General features: G+C 42.8%; 1 protein-coding gene across 1 annotated transcript in view; it reads right to left on the reverse strand.

Moving 5' to 3' along the window:
* capn15 (calpain 15) overlaps positions 1-18538 on the reverse strand; it is a gene marked incomplete at its 3' end in the record, with an annotated part of 29392 nt that extends 10854 nt beyond the window's left edge. The window contains exons 1-4 of the mRNA XM_020606100.1: positions 18406-18538; positions 6964-8614; positions 2228-2436; positions 332-515 (exon numbers count right to left, since the gene is read on the reverse strand). Coding sequence (XP_020461756.1) covers positions 332-515; positions 2228-2436; positions 6964-8592 — 2022 coding nt within the window. The remainder of the gene's footprint in view (positions 1-331; positions 516-2227; positions 2437-6963; positions 8615-18405) is intronic.
* Positions 18539-19045: the final 507 nt, after the last annotated feature.

Raw genomic sequence — 19045 nt, forward strand, 5'->3', positions numbered from 1 at the left:
TTTCTTCAGTTTTACTTGTTTAGTTGTATTAATCTCTGTATTGTTAAAATTGAGATTAAATAACCATATATTAAAATTGTTACAAAATACACATGCTTTCAAAGGGTGTCCTAATTTTTTCACGACTGTATTTTCAGTCAAACATCTATTTAATGTTTTGCTACCTTGAAGGGTCACAATAAACGGTCTATGACCTTAAAGAGGGAAAACACTGCAGGAGATGATGAATATCTTTCTGTCTGGTTTGCCTCTATTCGCTGTGCAATATCCATCTGATACTGATAGTGTATTCCTTTCTAAAGGTTTTCCCACATCCCTCTCTGTTTCTGACCTGTGAGAAGAGGAGGTAGCCATACTCATCGCACGGCAACATGTCATCCACCAGCACTGTCGTCCATGTCCCATCTTTACATAACCGGACCTGGTAGGCCCCCTCTGGGCAAATGGTCCTGGTGATCATAACCCTTTCCACCAGCTCTGGACGCTCTGCCAGCACTGCCAGTGCACTCAAGAACCTGGGGAGAGATAAAACTCAATGAACTGGAAAATAAAATCTCAGATCGTGGCGGACAGACGGGTGAAAGAGAGGATGTGACTGCAATAAAGCGGATGCGAATTAAGCATGAAATGAACAAAAGACATGAATGATTAGCTGGCTGTGACGGACAGGTGGATGACTGAAAGTACACCCACTTTAGTCAAAAAGACAGGCAGGGATAAGGAAAATCAACTGACAGATGCAGGAACAAAAAGAATCAGACTGACAAGAAGCCATCAAACTGTAAATGTGGAAAAAAATTATCTTTCCCATAAGGTACGTTGAACAGTTCTGAAAGGTTTTTAACATATTTTGCCCTTATTGAAAATCAGTCACATTTGATGGGTAAAACTGGTTACCACCCCATTACTGTTAACTCACCCTGCAGCAAAGAAACTGGCTTGCCTTCCCTCATTAGCTTGCAAGAGAAATTAGTCCAATCAAAAATGCAGATACATTAGAAAATGCTAATTCTTAACACAAGAGAAATGCATCTGGGGATACAAGAATTCAACTTATACGGAATATATTCTAAAGTGAACACAAGCTCATCTGCAAATGTAAAAAGGAGATCATAATATTGATGAAATGGCTACAATCACTAGAGGTTTAGACATAATGAGCTAATGACTTACCACAAATTTTGTACACAGTATGTTGACCCCCATATAAACAACACAGCTAAAATGCATCAAACGGATTAGCAACCTTTGAAAACAGTATCCCTTTCAGTCCACAATGTGTATTAGCAGTTGTTTCAAAGACTGAAACTCTTTTGTGTGGAGTTGGAAATGCATATTATTAAAGCTATAGTCCATCTGTTCAAGCACCAGCTGAGTGAGGATGATCAGCCCATTGAGCCACTGATGAAATGCCAATTGCCTACAAAGAGCCAGATGAAAATCCAATTAGCTGTGTCATTATGTGACTCTAATGTCAACTGGTATTGCAGCCATACTCAAGGACAAGGGTCATTGGTGCTACTTTCTTCTGCTATCACTGATTGGCTGGCAAGAGCTAGGATGTTTGCTGGTTTATTAGGACAAATGAGTGTCTGTGTGTGTATGAGAGAGTGAGAGAGAGAGAATTTGGGTTACATCCTGTTGCGAGCGAGTGGATTGGGCTCAGGGGAGGGTTATTTTTGATAGGCCGCATGTGATGGTGAAGCGAAAAGTTGTACAAATCTGTGAGTGACTGTTCTTTGTTGTGTAAGAGGAAGATGGTGGATGGCAATGTGCATACACCCCAAAGGACACACAGAACAAGGGCAGGGAGATAAAGCATGTTTCCAGACCCACATGCTGCTGAATAATCTCCCTGTCAGGTGTATCTACACATCTGTCCAACTCCACCCTGCTCTCTTTCATTTAATGCTTGCCTTCTTCCCAGTTTTTTGCTTTCTCTTTCTTTACTTATTGTTTCACTACTTCTTTGCCACTTGTCTTTGTCTACATCTCTCAGTCTCCTAGCTCCAGACTGGACTGTTCATCTAAAGCAGCCTCAGACAGAAACCATACACATTTGAAGCCTTGCCTGTCATCTCTTGATACATGTTTTGCTATTCTTATTTGTCGATTAATCAGGCAAATTTCCCTGTTTACATAAATGAATTGCCAGCCTCTAGACAATTCTTGGTCATCTACACTGATTTATGTTGTTGTTAACTTGCGTTCTGTTCTGATGGCTCACCAGCAGTTTCCGAGCAGGCCTTGCAGGATGTCAGAGGGCCGCGGCGTGCGGAAGACGGACCACTTGACGCCTCTGTCTTTGAAGTTGCTGCAGTTGATCTCATGGGGTCGCAGCCACTTTTTGATTCGCTGCTGGACACTGTCGCCCTCAGGGAAGCCCACAGAGCGAGGTCCAGGGGGGAAACTGTCATCCACAAAGTTCACTTTGTTCTGAGCATGGATTATAAGAAGACAGTGGATGGTGCAGAGAGAAAGTGATAAAGATGATAAAGGAGTGAAACTATTCAAATACTTTCACAATGTTCATATAAAATAGGAAATCTTAGAAAAACTCATTTTAAATCTACCCAAAGAAGCTGGAAAGAAAAATTTAAAATAAAACTTTTCAAACAGCTAATGCAAGCCTGAAAGACACTGATCTTTGAGAACTAATTGTTAGTCTCATCTCTACTCTTCATTTTTGACAGGACATATGATTTAAAAAAAACAAAAAAACAACACACTACAGACCAACAACTGCCTCCCAAATGTATTCATGTGGCAGGAGGAATTACTTCTACTGTTTGTGTGGCATCACACGTGTGTAGCAGGATACAGGACACAAATGCAAATCATGTGTAAACATTTAAAGCACTCCACTCCGCTTTACTGACACACTCCCTGCAGAGCACCAAGTATTTAAAATGACACTTTGATGATTTTAACACTGAACTGCAGCTGCCTTTCTACTGTACAGATGACCTGGACATGGATACATTAACAAATCAAGACACCCAATCTGACACACTATCCATCTACAACTCTCCTATATACACACACGAGAGGGCAAACAGCCATACACGCAACCATATCCAGTTTCCTATTAGTGGTGTCAGAAGTGGGCTTGGCCAGTCGTGTTACAAGACAGGCAGGGGATATAATGTGGGCACCCCGCTGGTGGCTCACAATGGGGCGAATTGAACCTCATCCTCCCCAATCCAACTCTGTAGCCTGCATGCAGCAATAGCTACCAGAGAGAATCATTTTAATGTTGCCTTTCCACCCCAACCATCCAAGCTGAAGCTTACTGATTCTGTAGCCTACTTGCTTATGGTTTATCCTTCTACTAGCTTTTGTTGTATCGTTTTAGAGGCCAGTATAAATTTACCACAAAGGTGAATATGGGCGCTTTGGCCCAGGACACACACAGAGGCTGAAATTCAGACTAATGCAGCACACAGTCTACACATAAACAATTAACATTCAGTACTAACGAAAATGCATGGCATGTCATTATGGTGCATTAATTGTGGCCCAAACTTGACAGTGAATAGCAAATGCTCATGCTAACAAGGTAAACAAGAGTCTTATTCCCATGGGCATCCACGTTCCACTCATTCCCTGTACATGATTGGTCAACACAATGACTGGACAATGTCACTGCCCGGTGCGGTGATCAACACAATGCCTTTGCTGGACAATGTCACTGCCCGGTGCGGTGTGGTGAAGGTCAAAATAGGATATATGGTTACACACAGCTTCAGTTATAAGTTAAAAGCTCATGCATAGATATAAGGTCAGAAGAGACTCGTGAATTCATAGGAGGGAAGGCAGTCTGAGTTTGTGGCAAAACCTTACAGCTCTTGCATATTGTTGGCAGCCATACTAGGCATTTTTTAAGAATATTAAGCTTGTAGCTAGATATCTACATGTGGCAACCTATTGATCTCCAAAAAAAGTGTGGTGACAAAGAACTATAGAGCTGGATTTCACAGTACCACACTTATTAAATCCCAAAACAAAAGCAGAACAGAACAGCCTGTCATGTACAGTTCTGTCACAGGCAGTGAAAACCTGTCACTGCAGGGAATAATAACTTATAATCGAGAACAAAACCCCACAAAAATTCCTATAAGTGGCAAAAATTCAAGCAACAAGTAGTATAAAGAATGGTATGAAGAAAGAAAAAGCAAACCATAGTCAGTCTGTTGCAATGTGGCATCTGTTTGTTGCTCCCTCAGAGGGTGATATGGAGAGGTAACAGAGGGCTTACACTTCACAAGCAGGTCTGATGGCTATTAGTACCATTTACCTGTTTGGCACAATCAATAAACAGACACACTCAGGGGCACTAGCATAAAGCAAACACCTCTCAACCTCAAAGCTAATCAGGAAAAACAGAGAAGCAAAGAGGCACAGGAAGCAAACTGCGCCCGGCAGAAGGGAATATAATTTCTTACACCTCAACTCCAGCTGCACTTGATCCCATTGATTGCTGCAACCTGGAAAAACTCTCAGGTTACTTATACAGTACATTTTATCAGCAACACCATCTCCTATAGTCCAACAAGTCTGGAAAGCAAATCTGAACTAAACAAAAACCTGAGGTCTAAAACTGGATTTGTGTTGTCTGACTACCCACGCTACACCAAAAGATTTATTCATTATTCTATTTTCACCCACAGGTATTTCGAGGCTCGCCAAGTGTTTATGCCTTGACAGAGATGGATTAGAATGACTTGCACCTCTTGTTTACAAGTTTTCCCCTTTTCATCCCTATGGCACCCAAAAACAAGTTGCAGCAGTTGATGCTGTTAGTGATTACATTCACTATAGGGAAGTAGATCATTTCTGTGCTTCTCCTCTCTCTAGCTTTGCTGCTAAAAATAGGCCAGCCCCTGTGTTCACCTTCCACACACACACACACAGTCATACATTGACTGCTACACTGGAGAACAGAGTGCAGTCGTGTGAAGAGAGAAGGATGGGGATGGTGCCAATGGGAAAGCATATTTTGAGATATTAAGACAGAGGAGAAAAAAAAACCTGATGAGCGTGTAGGGGTAGATGCAATGGAAGGGCATGGAAACAGAAGAAAACCCTGTAAGTGGCAAAAATTCAAGCAACAAGTAGTATAAAGAATGGTAGTAGTATATAAGAATGGAGGCCTAAAATACTGTATTTCTAGGAGAAAAGTAAAGATGATAAAAGAAAGAGTAGCCTAAATGACAATCTTAAATTAGAAAATAAGAAGGGAAAGATGGAAATGAGGGGATCTCCTATATCCTTCTTTCCTACTGAGCCAACTTCCCTTCCACACTTGCAGCAGTGAGCCCTGTGACTTTCAAAGAAGCCATTAATAATGCATTTTAAAGCTCACTTCATTCTATTGTAAACACGGCATGATAGGTGCCATGGCAGTGTAGTAAGTGCAGCAGACATCAAAATAAATTCTGAAAATATAATCCTTCTCCAAAAATGACCTGAATCTTAACACTTTTGGATTCTGCCAAGCCTCCATTTTTCCTAGGGTTTAATGAGTTCAATCAGCGTTGTCCGATTAGCACAGGTGTTACATAGTCTGCTTAACAAATGATCTCCAGTGATCCCTTCTGGTAGCATATCCATGACAACATATTACAGGCTTATTAAAGGTTCAGCATCGCAGAGACAAAATGAGCATGAAGTGGGGTGATACAAAGGAGCAACATCATCACATCTTAACTACAGGTGGTCAGGCAGACACTTCAGTACCTCCAAACAGCTGTGACACTGTGAATCAGACCAATCAGGGCTCATGAACAACACAACTGAACTCTTCACTTTTATAAATAAAATGCAGATGTGTTGGAGCAGGTAAAAATGCATCATTATTTTAGATTGTTATGACAACCGACAAGCCTGTAATTACAAAAGCATAGTTAGCTTTTTCTCTATTGAGAAAAATAAAACCATTAATAATTTTCTTTTTGCCAGTTATACTGTGATGGGTATGCACCTTAATGCAAATGTTCTGTTTCATGTATACGGATATAGCAAAGAACATCTATTGTCTGTTGAACAAGAACCACATTTCTGATGTTTTACTAACTTGACAAATTGAAGAAGTGAAGTTCATTGTAAAGGGAAAATACATTCTGAATGACTAAATTGTTTTTGATCATTGTGTCTCCCACAGACACACCTGTTATTATACAATAACACCTATTCCATTAAGTAGTCCAATAGCTTCCTAAATAAGAACTCTAAAGTTGTGGTTGGACTCAAGTGAAGACAAGTAATAGAAGGTCAGAGTAAAGCTAAGCTGTCAGCATTTAAACACACACAGAAGAAGCTATAAAACTAGTCTCAATAGGGAGCCCAAATACATAAGTTACAGTTGTGAAACAGACTTTTATAAAGTTGCTTCTCTGTGACTAGGGGCACAGTCTGGATTTTAAAATGGGATGCTCTGCATATGCATCTTATTTAGGTGGCCAAGAATCACCTGGCGGCCGTTTAAACTCTTTAAACTCAGCTAATAAAGAAAGTGCAAACAGAGGCAATGGCAAAGCCTATTAGCATTTCTGTGAAATTAGAGAGATTGAGAGTGTAGGAACAATGCCAGAGCCATAACAAATAGAGGAGGGGAACACACACCCTGTGATGCTTTGCACACTGATGTCAGCAGAGTTCTTCTTCTCAAAGTCAAGGAAAACTTAACATGGAAAGTTTAGAAGAAGAAGGAAAAAAAAAACTGACACATGGAACTCATAGTTGCTGGACAATAAATAAATAAATAAAATAATAAATCTACAGTTGTTGCCTGTGGATGAAAATGTGCTCTTTTTTTGTTCAGATTTAAAAAAAAATCTGAAACTCAGTACAACAGAAAAACCTAACACGGGAAAGGTAATGAAAATGTCTCAAACTTTTGAGCCATGTATCATTAAAGTGTTATTTTCTTGTGCTTCCCAGCTACAGCTAATTGTCTCTTACCTCTCTGCAGAAGCTGACTATGTTCTCCCAAAGCTCCTTGGCCTCGCCCTCATCATTTCGTCGACGGGCCTCTACATGCATACTCTCCCTCCTTTTCAGAGGCTTTACCACCTTGCGAAGAGTGAGATACTGCTGGGGCGTGTGGCATGCTGCACAGTTCTTGGCCTTGATGTCATTGAGCAGTGTACATGCTGGGCAGCTCCACTGTCCTACCTTCTCCTGAAGGCTCAATGAGGTTGAGGAGGAAGAGGACGTGGAAGAGGTAATAGCAGAGGAGGAGGAAGGGAAGCCCCGGGACTGTTTCCGTGTTTTATGACCCGAGGATGAAGTAGAGGAGGGTGTACAAGAACATGATGCAGTGCCAGGCCCCAGTGGGAGAGCACAGTGTGTACAACAGCGGGGCAGGGGTGCCTGTTGTTCCTGAAAGCCATGCAGCTTGGAAGAACCGCAGGCAGAGCACTTGGGTGCACCTGTAGGGTTGCGCAGCGTGCATTTGGAGCAGGCCCAGGTGCTAAAGTCCGGACTGGATGGGCTGGCTGGGGTAAATCGTACCGTCTCACATCCTACCAGGTCAATGAGGTCAGCACCGGCCCGTGATGATCGGCAGGCCTCGCACTTAGATGAGCTACCTGGGTTGGGCATTGAGCAGCTAGGGCACTTCCAGGTGGGGGCAGCTGAGGAAGCCACAGGGATGTGGGGGGTCAGTGGGTGGTGCTGAGGGTCTTCTTCCTCCAAGATGCTGAGGCGCTTGCTGGGGTATGAAGGTTCCTGGGGTTGGGCATGTTTTGGCTTGGCTGGCCGCTGTGGGCATGGTTGTGGTGGCACACTGACTGCTGAAGGGGAAGTTGGACTGGGGGTGTTGGTGCCTGTGTTTGGTGGGCGCCCTGGAGGTGGCACCTCTCTCCTGCTGCGGGGCACAGGGTTGTTCTGCAGGGAGGAGAAAGCAGTAAAAGGGGAGGAGACATGTGGGGATTCTTGAGGATCACAGGGTGGAGCTGGTGGAGAGTCATCTGTTAGGTCTATGAGTAGAGGAGCAGCCCCTGCTGTGTGAACAGGAAACCCCAGCACGGGTGTGCGCACCTCAGGTACCACCAGTGCCTCAGGGGGGATTTTAGGCAGAGACAGTTTCCTGGGCCCACCACAGGCTGAACATGAAAAAGCCACAGGTGTGTTGTGAAGTGTGCAGCGAGGACAAGCCCAGCCCAAGCGCTGTACCTCCAAGCTACCCACCTCTCCGTTGCTCTCAGACCGTCGCAGCACCTCCTCCTTTGTTGGATGCTGTCCATGGGGCTCTAGCAGCACTGTGGGGGTGACAGTTGGTGGTGGGGGCTCGGGCGGAGCAGATGGGATGCCATTGGCAGTGGCAGCTATGGTGGTGGTAGGAGGTGTGTGAGTGGCAGGGGATGGTCCAAAGCCACAGACGGAGCAGGCTCCAGTTCCCTGGGGATTTTTGAGCGTACAGCGGGGGCAGGCCCAGCGATGCTCCTCAGTGCTGCTCAGCCGCAGGATCTGGTTAAGGTCAGGCTTCTGACGTGGTGCCTCACAGATGGAACAGCGAGGTGCTGCACCGACATTTAAGAAGGTGCAGCGCCCACATGACCACTCAGTGCCCTGCACTGCTGCTGCCATGGAGCCAGGAGAGTGAGAGTGGCTGGAAAACAGTAAACAATGAACAATAATTCAACATGTAACAATTCTGAAATTCTTTAGCTATACATATTAAGCATATCACTGTTCAATCACTTCAGTTAGTAATAGTCTGTGCCAGGCTTGAGCAAAGTGTCACTGAAGCAAAGGAGGAAGAAAAAGAGAAGCAATATTGTGTCAATAAGAGTCAGAAATAAAAGAATTACACAAAGTCAGAAGAGAAGTCAGAGAATTAATACATGCTTCCAGCCAACTCTGGGCGATTATCTAAAAGAAGACAGGACAGCGAAAACATCTAAGACTGCAAGCGGAGAAGAAACAGACAGAATTAGAAAAGTAAAATATAGTGTGAGAGGGAAAGATTAGCCAGTGCAGGGGAAAAATTATATCTCCCTCCCTGGGAGACTGAGGGCAGTAAATCCATACACAATGGCTACATGATTAGAGCAAGGAAGACTGCACATAGAGAGGAGGTGCCAGAGGAGACTGTTATTTCCTCACAATAATAAGCCAAGCGTTCCTTCAGTCCTCCTGACTGACACTTGATAAAATAGAAATACACGTGATCATTTCCATTTCATATTAGCACCTCTCTGTGATTACACTCAGGGAATGTTAATGTAGGGCAGATGGGGGCAACTTAAGGCCATGTCAATCCCATGCCCAAATGAATTTTGAATGGATGGGTCTATTCATTCTAGCAGCACTTGTGACTTTGGCATATTTTAATGACTAATCATTCATAACACTGAATTTTAAGCAATTTAAACAACCAGTATCAGCAAATTTAGCAGCATGTCATCAGTAAACAGTGCAGAGGGAAACGTGAGGAGAATAAATTTGTTTTAGCGGTCTTCATTCAGATGTATAGGAAGCAGTCCATCTCTGTTGATTTCCACCTCCCACACATAATAAGCCAAAGCAGTCTGTTTTTGTGTATTGACTTGTAAGTACAATTCTTTGTTTGTGCCTGCAGTGTAGTCAATCAATAGGCATATTAGGGTCTTTTGGGAGGGAAGCAGCACAGCTGGATACCTCCAGACTGCAAGGGAGGGTTTGGAGAGGGACAGCCCCAAGGGATGGTTGCTATCTGGACAAACCCATAAATGTCACTGTCACTCAAGCTGCTCATGTGTGAACACCAACACAGACAAGTTATTGTGGGAATTGTAGGATACTGGACAGTGGCAGATGTTGCTCATAGAATCACTGTGGAGTTTGTGGCTTTGCTCACATTTATCCTTCTTTATTATATTTTAGGGAACTATGCTGATGTCTATGGCTGACAAAGACTTTTATGGGGAATCAATGGTTTGTGGCTATTTTTAAGATGTTTATACCCTCTTATTTAAAAAAAAATGTTTTGTTTGTTCTTTTCAAATTAGGCCGCAGAGGAAAACAACCTCACAGTCCATGTGACATTTTTATGCCACTGATGAAGTACAGAAAAGCCTTGAGAGTGAGTGCTGGCTGGCCAGCCAAGATCCTGCTCTATTCCACTGCAGCACCATGTGTCCTTGCAGGCTAACTGCCCTTAGTTCAACTCCATTAAACCCTTTCAAACCAGACAAATCTTTAGAACCCAGGGGAACCTCTTACAGACAGCCTCTCAGCACGCTGTCAACTCTCCTCCCTAAGGTAAGCTGGAGAATGGCAACAGGGAGGTATACTAATGTCTCTCTTTGGGTGTAGATGAGTATGTGTGTGTCCTGCCGCTGGGTGTGTGGATCTGTGTGTATGTAGGCATGTAGTTATAATTATTTGTAGATACAGCACAGTTGCTTGTTTTAGTGTCTAACCATATCTGTGCCTACGTTTGTGTGTCCTCAGGCCAGGGCAAAAAAAAGTATGGAGGTAGAAGTCCCAGTGCTTTATGTCAGGCTCCCCAGAGTGAAGAGAAAACTCAGCCTGCCAATGACAACAATAAGTAAAATAGGGAAATACATTTTTTGAAGACACACAAACACTGAGAAATCAGTACTTTACACCATTTTTCTTAGTCTTTCATCCCACAGCACTATCTGCCATGTCCTCCTAGTCATGAACGGATCCAGGACGTGGCCAAGGGTGGCACTGGCCACCCCTGGTACCACCCCTGCCATAATAAAAATGTGATGCTTGTCAGTATAAATTGGTGGAAATGAAAAATTGTTGCTTTAAATACAACATTTTTTTCTGGTGCTTTATAAGTGATATTGGTCAAATACATTTTATTTTAGGTGCAGCAGTGATGTCCCTGACCAGGAGTAAATAAGGAGCGCAGCCAAAGTTAACTAAAGAAAGCACTATGTGTGTCTCATTTTACACAGAATAAACTGAAATCAATAATGTCTAGTTTATTATTTCATAGAACCAGGGATTTACTTAACTTTTCACATGTATTTCAAATGTCACACCCCTCTTCGAGTCTGTGGCCCGGCCTGTGCACCGCATCCAAAATTTTCTGCCCCTGCTCCTAGTAGCTATGCAACATCACTCAATGAGTAAGAATGTGAAAAAAAAAGCACCAAAGTTATTTGCAGAAAATAATTCTGCACTGTGCTGTGGAACCATTTCATCTATGCCCACAAAACCTGCACTGTGTCCTCAGGCTACAACACAGTACCCGCTCTCTCAGCAGTTTAGTTAAATGTGGATGAATTAAGTGACAGCCCCATGCTAGCACTGCTGGCACATGCTCACACCATGCTTAGCTCTTCAAAGGCCCACAAACTGCAACGACAAAGACAACAACAACAGTAGCAAGTGTCACTGCCTCATGTTTGATGATAGGTTCTTCCCTGTGGCCATTTTCAGAACTGTCAGACATCTTTCATCTCCAGTGAGAGAACCAAGTCACTGTGACAAAAACATGAAGATTTTACCAAAGTGACTGATTTGGTCCAGGCCCTCACTGTAGCTCACTTATCTCATTACTATCCGTTGCAATCATTTAACCTAACAAATGAAAGTAACACATGATAAACAACAACAACAACAAGTCTGGCCCAATTAAATATGCACTGTGAATGCATCATGACTGCGCGCGCACACACACACACACACACACACACACACACACACACACACACACACACACACACACACACACTTTGCTCTTGGCCCTTTGTTCAGTGGAGCTGCTCTAACAGTGGCCACTTCAGCTCCTCAGTTGCTCGGTGTCACAGACCTGGGCAGGATGCCAATAACTTGCAGTGGTTAGAGAGAGAGACTGATCTCACCTCTAGAAAACCCACCTTTTTGCAACAACATCCTCAATGCAGCCTGCTGTCCATAAAGTACCTGTTCCTTGTCTAGGTTCTCTTAAGTAAAAGCATCAATGACCCTTGGCTAATTTTTCGATGCTTCACCAGAGGCAAGACAATCACAGAGTGCTTCAGCAGACTATTACAAGGAGTGTGAGCTCTAAAACCCTCAGTAAAAACAAGCAAAGCTATAACATTATGGTGAGGAGGAAAAGTTACATTTTCAGACTCAAGAAAAAGGTGCCTATGAGAAACAGAGAGCAATGAGGCTGGAGCAAGCCTACAAAGGAACTGCTGACAGTGTGTAGACCACCTATGGCTGGCTATGTGGATAACCTCCACATAATTCTGTTGAGAGATCAAGTGAGCCGGGTCTGGCCAGTTTCTCCCTGCTTCTCTGTGAGACATTTGGCCCTAGTGTGGCAGTCATTAACACTGCCTTTCCAAGGTTGGTCCTGAGCCCAGCGCCTGAGGAGAGGACACGCTACCCTCCTTAAAGACTGGGTCACCACGAAACTGGATGTTATTATTGCTGACAGTCCTTTTCTTTGGTGATTCAATGTGACAGACTAAGCTGCTCCAACAGTTTTTTTTATTTAATCCACACAGTGCTGGGTCAAACCTGTCAGTAGACTTTTACATTGTAGCTACTGCCTAGGCTTTTGTGCAACCTGCAGACAGCAGAGAAATACATAAAGAAACTACACTTTGTAAAAGATGTGAGAACTGTGACCAATGGCAAAAAATAGAATATTAAAAAACTTCAAAACATGGCTAATTACTGTGTCACAATTAACAGACCATCTCAAATGCTGAATATGACTGCTGAAACAACTGGCTAATTAATGTAAGTCAGTTTTATAATCAGCAATCACCAGTTTAAGTAAATAAATAAATAAATAAAATAGCACCAGCTCAGCTTCACAAAGTTTCAGATCATTAGTAAAGGAATATTTGGGGATTCCTAGGCTGAAGGTTGAAATCATTTTAAGCTACTCATATGGGGTCGATTAAGCTTAGTTAATTATCAATAGAGTAATCAATAATGTAAATAATCAGAGCCCCAGTCATTTTTATTTAATAATCCTTGCTAGTCTCAGTGTTACCATTATAGATTGACGTTTACATAAAGTATTGAGGTCCATATCGCTTTATACTTGCTTTAAGCATTTGTGATAATTTTGCTATTTTAACTACTTCTACTGCTTCCTCTTAAGATTCCAGCATCTCTTAGTCAGTTGTTGGTACTTTTTATAACTACACAACTAATTTCCATACAGAAATAAACTGTTTAATCTCATTTTATATTAAACATGCTACACTTCATCTGCTCACAGTGCACTTGATTTGTTATTTGTATTACCTCACCTCAAATGTACACATTTTCCTGAGCTATTTGGATTTCCTGCCAAACATCAATTAAGTGGGATTACTCACAGGCTGTGTGTGATAACTCTAGGTCCTGACGGCAACGCACTCACACTGAGAGACGTGCTGCAGATGCAGCTCCCCACGCAAACACACTCTAATAAAGTGAGTCACTCTTGTGATAAATATTTACAGGTGTGGCTTTTTGTAAACACAGAAAGAACTCAAGCCGTAAATACCGTAGCTTATAAAAACATTTATGTTGGGAAAGCATCTTTGTTATTGTTTACTGGATGATGAACCTGTCTGACCCTAGAAGTGGCAGTAGCTACAGAAGCATTATCTGGAGTTTTCAAAGTGCCGGTATCACTGCCTATGCTTTTTGTTTTCTCCTTCCACACAGACAGAACGATGATGTCCACTGAGTGCCAATTCTTGTTTAACAAAAGCTAATGAATGTTGAAATATTTTGATGCATCTAAACACACCCAGAAAACTCCAGTGACAGGGACTGGTTCAACACTTCACACACCTGAGAATGTAGATCATCCCTTTAGTAAAGAATGCAATGTGTCTACAGAGGTTCTACTGACAAGTTTTGTTTATCACTTCAACGTGGAATTTATCTATCATGAGAGATCAGAACAACCTAATCCGTTATAAGCACTAGGAAGCCATCCTCTCTGCCTTTCAGAGGAACTGATCAGTCGGGGTCAGTTTAACTGTAAGGGCCTCCTTTCTACCTGTCATACTATAGGTTGTGGCATGATTATGACTCAGTAGTCAAACCGGACCGGCATCCAGAATTCATTAGCCACTGACTGTTGACATGAGTATCTGGAGCCCAGACTTTAATGTTAGACAGTTTTTACTCTGACAAGCTGGTGACATGATGGTATTTGTGACAGTGAAGCCTTAATCATTGGGGACAAAAACAACACGATAACTGGGGAAATTTGGATGATGTAATGCTGAGCAGGACACTTATTAATTACTCTGACAAGCTGGTGACGTGATGGTATTTGTGACAGTGAAGCCTCAATCATTGGGGACAAAATCAACACGATAACTGGGGAAATTTGGATTATGTAATGCTGAGCAGGACACTTATTAAGGGGGAGAAAGACTTCTTGTGACAGAATAGGTGTATAAAATGTTATGGTGGTGGCACAAAGAATCCTACCAAAACAAATTAGACCAAAAGTCTGTTGAAAAAGTGTCCTTAGGCAGAGCCATTCCTCCAATAATCATCGCTGAGGCCAAGACCAATTTTAAAAACTAAATAAACTTTCCCTTCTTGTAAAAAATAAACATTACCAGTAGGGTGTGATGCTATAGAAATATCTGAGCCGTGTTATGCTTTTTATGATTTAAACTTCAAGACAGTTGACTGTTGCTGCTGTTGTTGTTTTTATGTAAGCCTGGCAATAATACAGGTCTCATGGTCTAGAGCTAGGTATGTGCAATATATATATCATCTACAATAATATTGCCATTGCTGTTGTAGGTCACTCATTTTAGAAAAACAATCAAAAACATGCCTTGAGAGTCCACACATTCACAGCCTCATGTAGCCAAACAGGATAGACTACTGCACATGTGCATTCAGAGTGCATGCAGTATGTGCATGGTCACTGCACACAAGTTAAGTTAACATAGCTGCCTAAAAAAGCATTAGCAAAATTAAAAATGAGTGAGCCAGAGGCGCCAGGTGACAAAACACAGACACCACCAGCTCTGCAATTTACGTTGTTAACTACTAGACGTGCATCATCCTCACTCGCATGGAGGTATTTTGGCTTTGAAAAGACAGATTTTGCTCAAAAGACAAAAAGTCAGAACCCGACAGCTTGTTTCACTGTCTGCAAACTAACCACAGCACAAAATATGAGGAATATGAAAAGCTTCGGGAGTCAGATGTTGAGGAGCTGCTATCAAAATGTGTGAACTAAATAATTTCTCTTGAATAACAGATTGAAGATACTAAGAATGCAAATACTGTAGTGGCCAGGAAAGGGGAAGAGAAAGACCAAGGTCAGCATCTGACTTCTAAATGTGCCCTCGGTGAATATTTCACTACCAGTGCTCATTTTTGATAAGGGAATGTCTCAGTGATGGAGCCCATTTCAAACCTGTGAATCTTTAAACAGTGGAAACTGTCTGACTGTGTTCCAGCAGACATCAGTTGTACGAAGCAGAACCAGAGAAAGCAGGAAGCTTGCAGGAAGCTCCAGAGTCAGGGAGGAACAAAGGGAAGATACGCCAGGGGGGCAGTGCTGCGGGCACCCAAACCTGGAGGGTAGGAGCACTGCTGCCTTCAGCCAGAGGGGAACTTCTCAAACACACAGCACAAAGTAGAGTTTTACTTCCTGTTACTAGGAAAACACAACGTTAAACTCTAAAAGGCAGACCAGTACAAACCACTTGCCATGAGGTTGCTTTAGCTCACTAGCTTCTATCTGACACCACTAAACACTGACATGGGTAGTCCACAGCTTTTCTTTTCTGGGTGTAAGACTGCCAGGTTACCATGTACGGTCTTATCTAGGGCTGAACAGAATTAGGTTACTGAACATACGCTACAGATTTCCATGGCAACAACAGTGGGGGAATCTAGAATAATGTCAGCTCCTGTGCCAATAGGCAGTTTTTTTCCCCCCCTGCATCCATTCTCTGTTTTTCCAAGAAAACCACAGTGCCAGAAAAAGACAGTGTGCCAAATCTACTCTGGAGGCCTGGGGGCTGTCCTGACATGACCCTGTCTTCATCAGGCAGGCAACAGCAAGTGAAAACATGCTGAAATAATTCAGACATAAACACAGCCAGTGACCATGCTGGTTGAATCCAAGTGGACCTGCTTTAATCCAATTAAAGGGAGGACAGTGAGTGGAATGGAATGAGCACCAGCATCCATTACACTAGTACAGAAGAGGTGCTGGGATCAATTCTGAAGAGAGCAGGCACTGACTTTAAAGTTTTGGGACTCCCAATGTGCAACATAACACATTGTTTGAATGGTGCAGAGATTAAAGGAAGCGCAGAAATACTGTTGACCTAACCAATAATAGCACTGGGATAAAACTATTCATTAAAATAAAGAGCATATTGTGATTCCAAAGTTATAAAGCATTGCAGCTCTTCAGGTGAGATATTGATTCAATGCACACAAACACTTGCCAAAGTCAATGGGTTGCTGCTGAATGAAAACAAACTGAAAATACCCAAGGACAAGACTGTTCATGCAGTCACCAAGCAAAGAAAAGAAACTGTTTTATAGGACAATATATTGGAGAATAGATTGTATGAGAAAAGCTGAAGCAAAGCTGGGCTCTTAGTATTCTGTTGTTTCTATATTTCATGCTCTGTCACAGCTCGGCAAAGCTCGCCTGACACTGTTAGGCTCACACAGCAGTGTGTATGTGCATAAGACTGTGAGTGAGTGTATGAGAGAGATGAAGTGGGGCAGAGAAGAGGGCACGTTCCAAGTACTGCACAATGTTTCTAAAACATCTACTGGAATATGTGAATTAGCGTGCGCCTCCCTCACAATGAGTAGACAGAAATGGCATGTACTGTACATCTTGCATGTCTGTGTGTGTTTACATGCTCAGTTGAGAGAGGGTGTGGTGTGATTGGTGATGTAGGCAGAAGCTTGTTGCTACAAGATGCACAAACGCATGAAAAGGTGCTTTGATTTAAAGAAATAAAAAGTTGCCTGTATGATGCGAAAGTACACTGACAGCATGACCTACACTTGAGTTTCATTCATGCATGGAACCGGGCTTAATCATGGGCTAAAACCAGCCCGGTCTATATATTTAAAGACAGAGTAAGCAATGTAAGCCATGGCAGTCTAATTCTTAAATGTAGAGTAACTGCAAGGAAAGCACTGACATCGACAGGCAGGAATGAAGAGAGATAAAAGCCTAGCTGCGGACTGATGCTGAATAAATAATGGCATCCATTGTGAAGAAATGCGATCAGGTTCTCTGAAAATCAATAACTAACAAGCAGACCATGATACCCTGAGTGACTCAGCAACAACTTCAATATACTACAGGCGGTCGATATCAACTGCCTGTTCTCTTTCCTGGAGACGTGACCCAAAAAGCTGAAGGAAAACTGGAAGCACTTCTAAAAAAGTTTCTTTGAGGGTGGTTGACAAGAACAGTCTCTGGAAGAAAGTCAGTCAAAACTGCTGGATGAGCTGCACGTTCAAACTGAGCTTCTCACCGACTGCTGACAGGCCTTTCACAAAATAAAATGACTGGAACAGTGGATTATTGCAGCCCAGTTTCTCTTGTAGTAACTATATCTGTTCAACGCAGTCAAGACAGAAATCAGTCGATATGAATAGCATGTCTTTTCCACAGTTAAACATTACACTTGCTCAATAACCCGGCCGCTGCTACAGCGGCTCCATAAGAGGGTTCATCATAGAGAAACCCCTAATAGATCTTGTATCTGAATTTAAAATACACCTCTGTGTAGCCACACTTAACAAGATGCACTCTAAGGGAATGTAGTCTCTCTGTTTTTAAATCATTTTCAAAATTAATAAAACTGAATCAAAGCTCGTCTTGAGGGCTGATAAAAACAAGTGTATTAGCAAATCCCATCTTCTAATTAGCCTTGGGCTGCCTTTCATTGGGCTCAGGAAGGTGAGGTCAATCCATCTGCCCTGGCAATCCACTCAGCACCCTCTAAACCATAGCACATGATGCACAGCTGTGCCAGGAGGAGCCAGTAGGGTGGGATTTCACTTTACAAATCCGGCTTAGTGAGATTTTGGGTGAATCACACAAAAACATCAAAATGCAGGCTTAGACTAGATGAGTGGTGATGATGTAGATTTGATTTATAGCTATGACAGTCATAAATCCTCAGAAAATGCGTTAAAGTAAGAAAACGAAAAGCATGAGGTTTCCCAAATGAACAATTCTGATAGTCATTTTACAACACAGAGCACATATCACTCACATACTGAAGCCGAAGACAACAGCACAAGAGCCTCAAAATAACACCACTTTGTACACTCACAACTGTCTGGTGTAATACAACCCTGTGGCACATTCCTCCCACAATTCTCCCAACAAGCTGCTAAGCCAGGCCAGTCCTGCCCCAAGTGCACTCAACCAAGAGATGAGCTTGTCCCAGGTGCTTAGACCTTGCTGGCTCTTACCTGCGCTCTCGGTGAGGCAGCGGGTGCTGCTGCTGACGTGTGATGAAGGTGGTACCCCACACCGGGCTGCTGTGGCTGTTCCTGAGCCAGCCCACAGTGGGTGACGATGGGGAGGGGGTACTGCGGAAGACATTGTCTGCAGTGAGAGATGAAGCCGAACTCCCCATCGCCACGGTGAAAAGAAATCAGTCTCTGAATGTACTTTGACAGGAGGATCTGACTGTTTTGTTTTTCTCTAGAGCACAAAAGTTGTCAAGGCATCCACGATTGTATTCAGAGACACACTGAGGTAAAGAGACTAACGGGGCTGTTTGGACCACACCAGCAAATCTTATCATGTGTTTCTATTTGCTGTAAATTGCATACTGATAAGTTTCTGCTTCAAATAGGTAGACCTTCCTCCCGCAAAAGAACTCAGGACGGTAAAAACAAAACACAGCATCAGGGGATCAAAGATAAGGGTAGTCAAAGCGAGTTGTAGGTGGCCAAGAATGCAGATCAGGGTGAATTTCCACAGTGCACAGAGGAAGAAGGCCTCAAATCAAACAGCAATTTTATGTATAGAACGCTGATTCCAATGTAGCAGCTGATCTCAGGGAGAAAAAAAATACTATTCTCTCACAGCAACGGCTCATAATTC

Source organism: Monopterus albus, unplaced genomic scaffold, assembly GCF_001952655.1.
Source record: "Monopterus albus unplaced genomic scaffold, M_albus_1.0 scaffold76.1, whole genome shotgun sequence".
Classification (NCBI taxonomy): domain Eukaryota; kingdom Metazoa; phylum Chordata; class Actinopteri; order Synbranchiformes; family Synbranchidae; genus Monopterus; species Monopterus albus.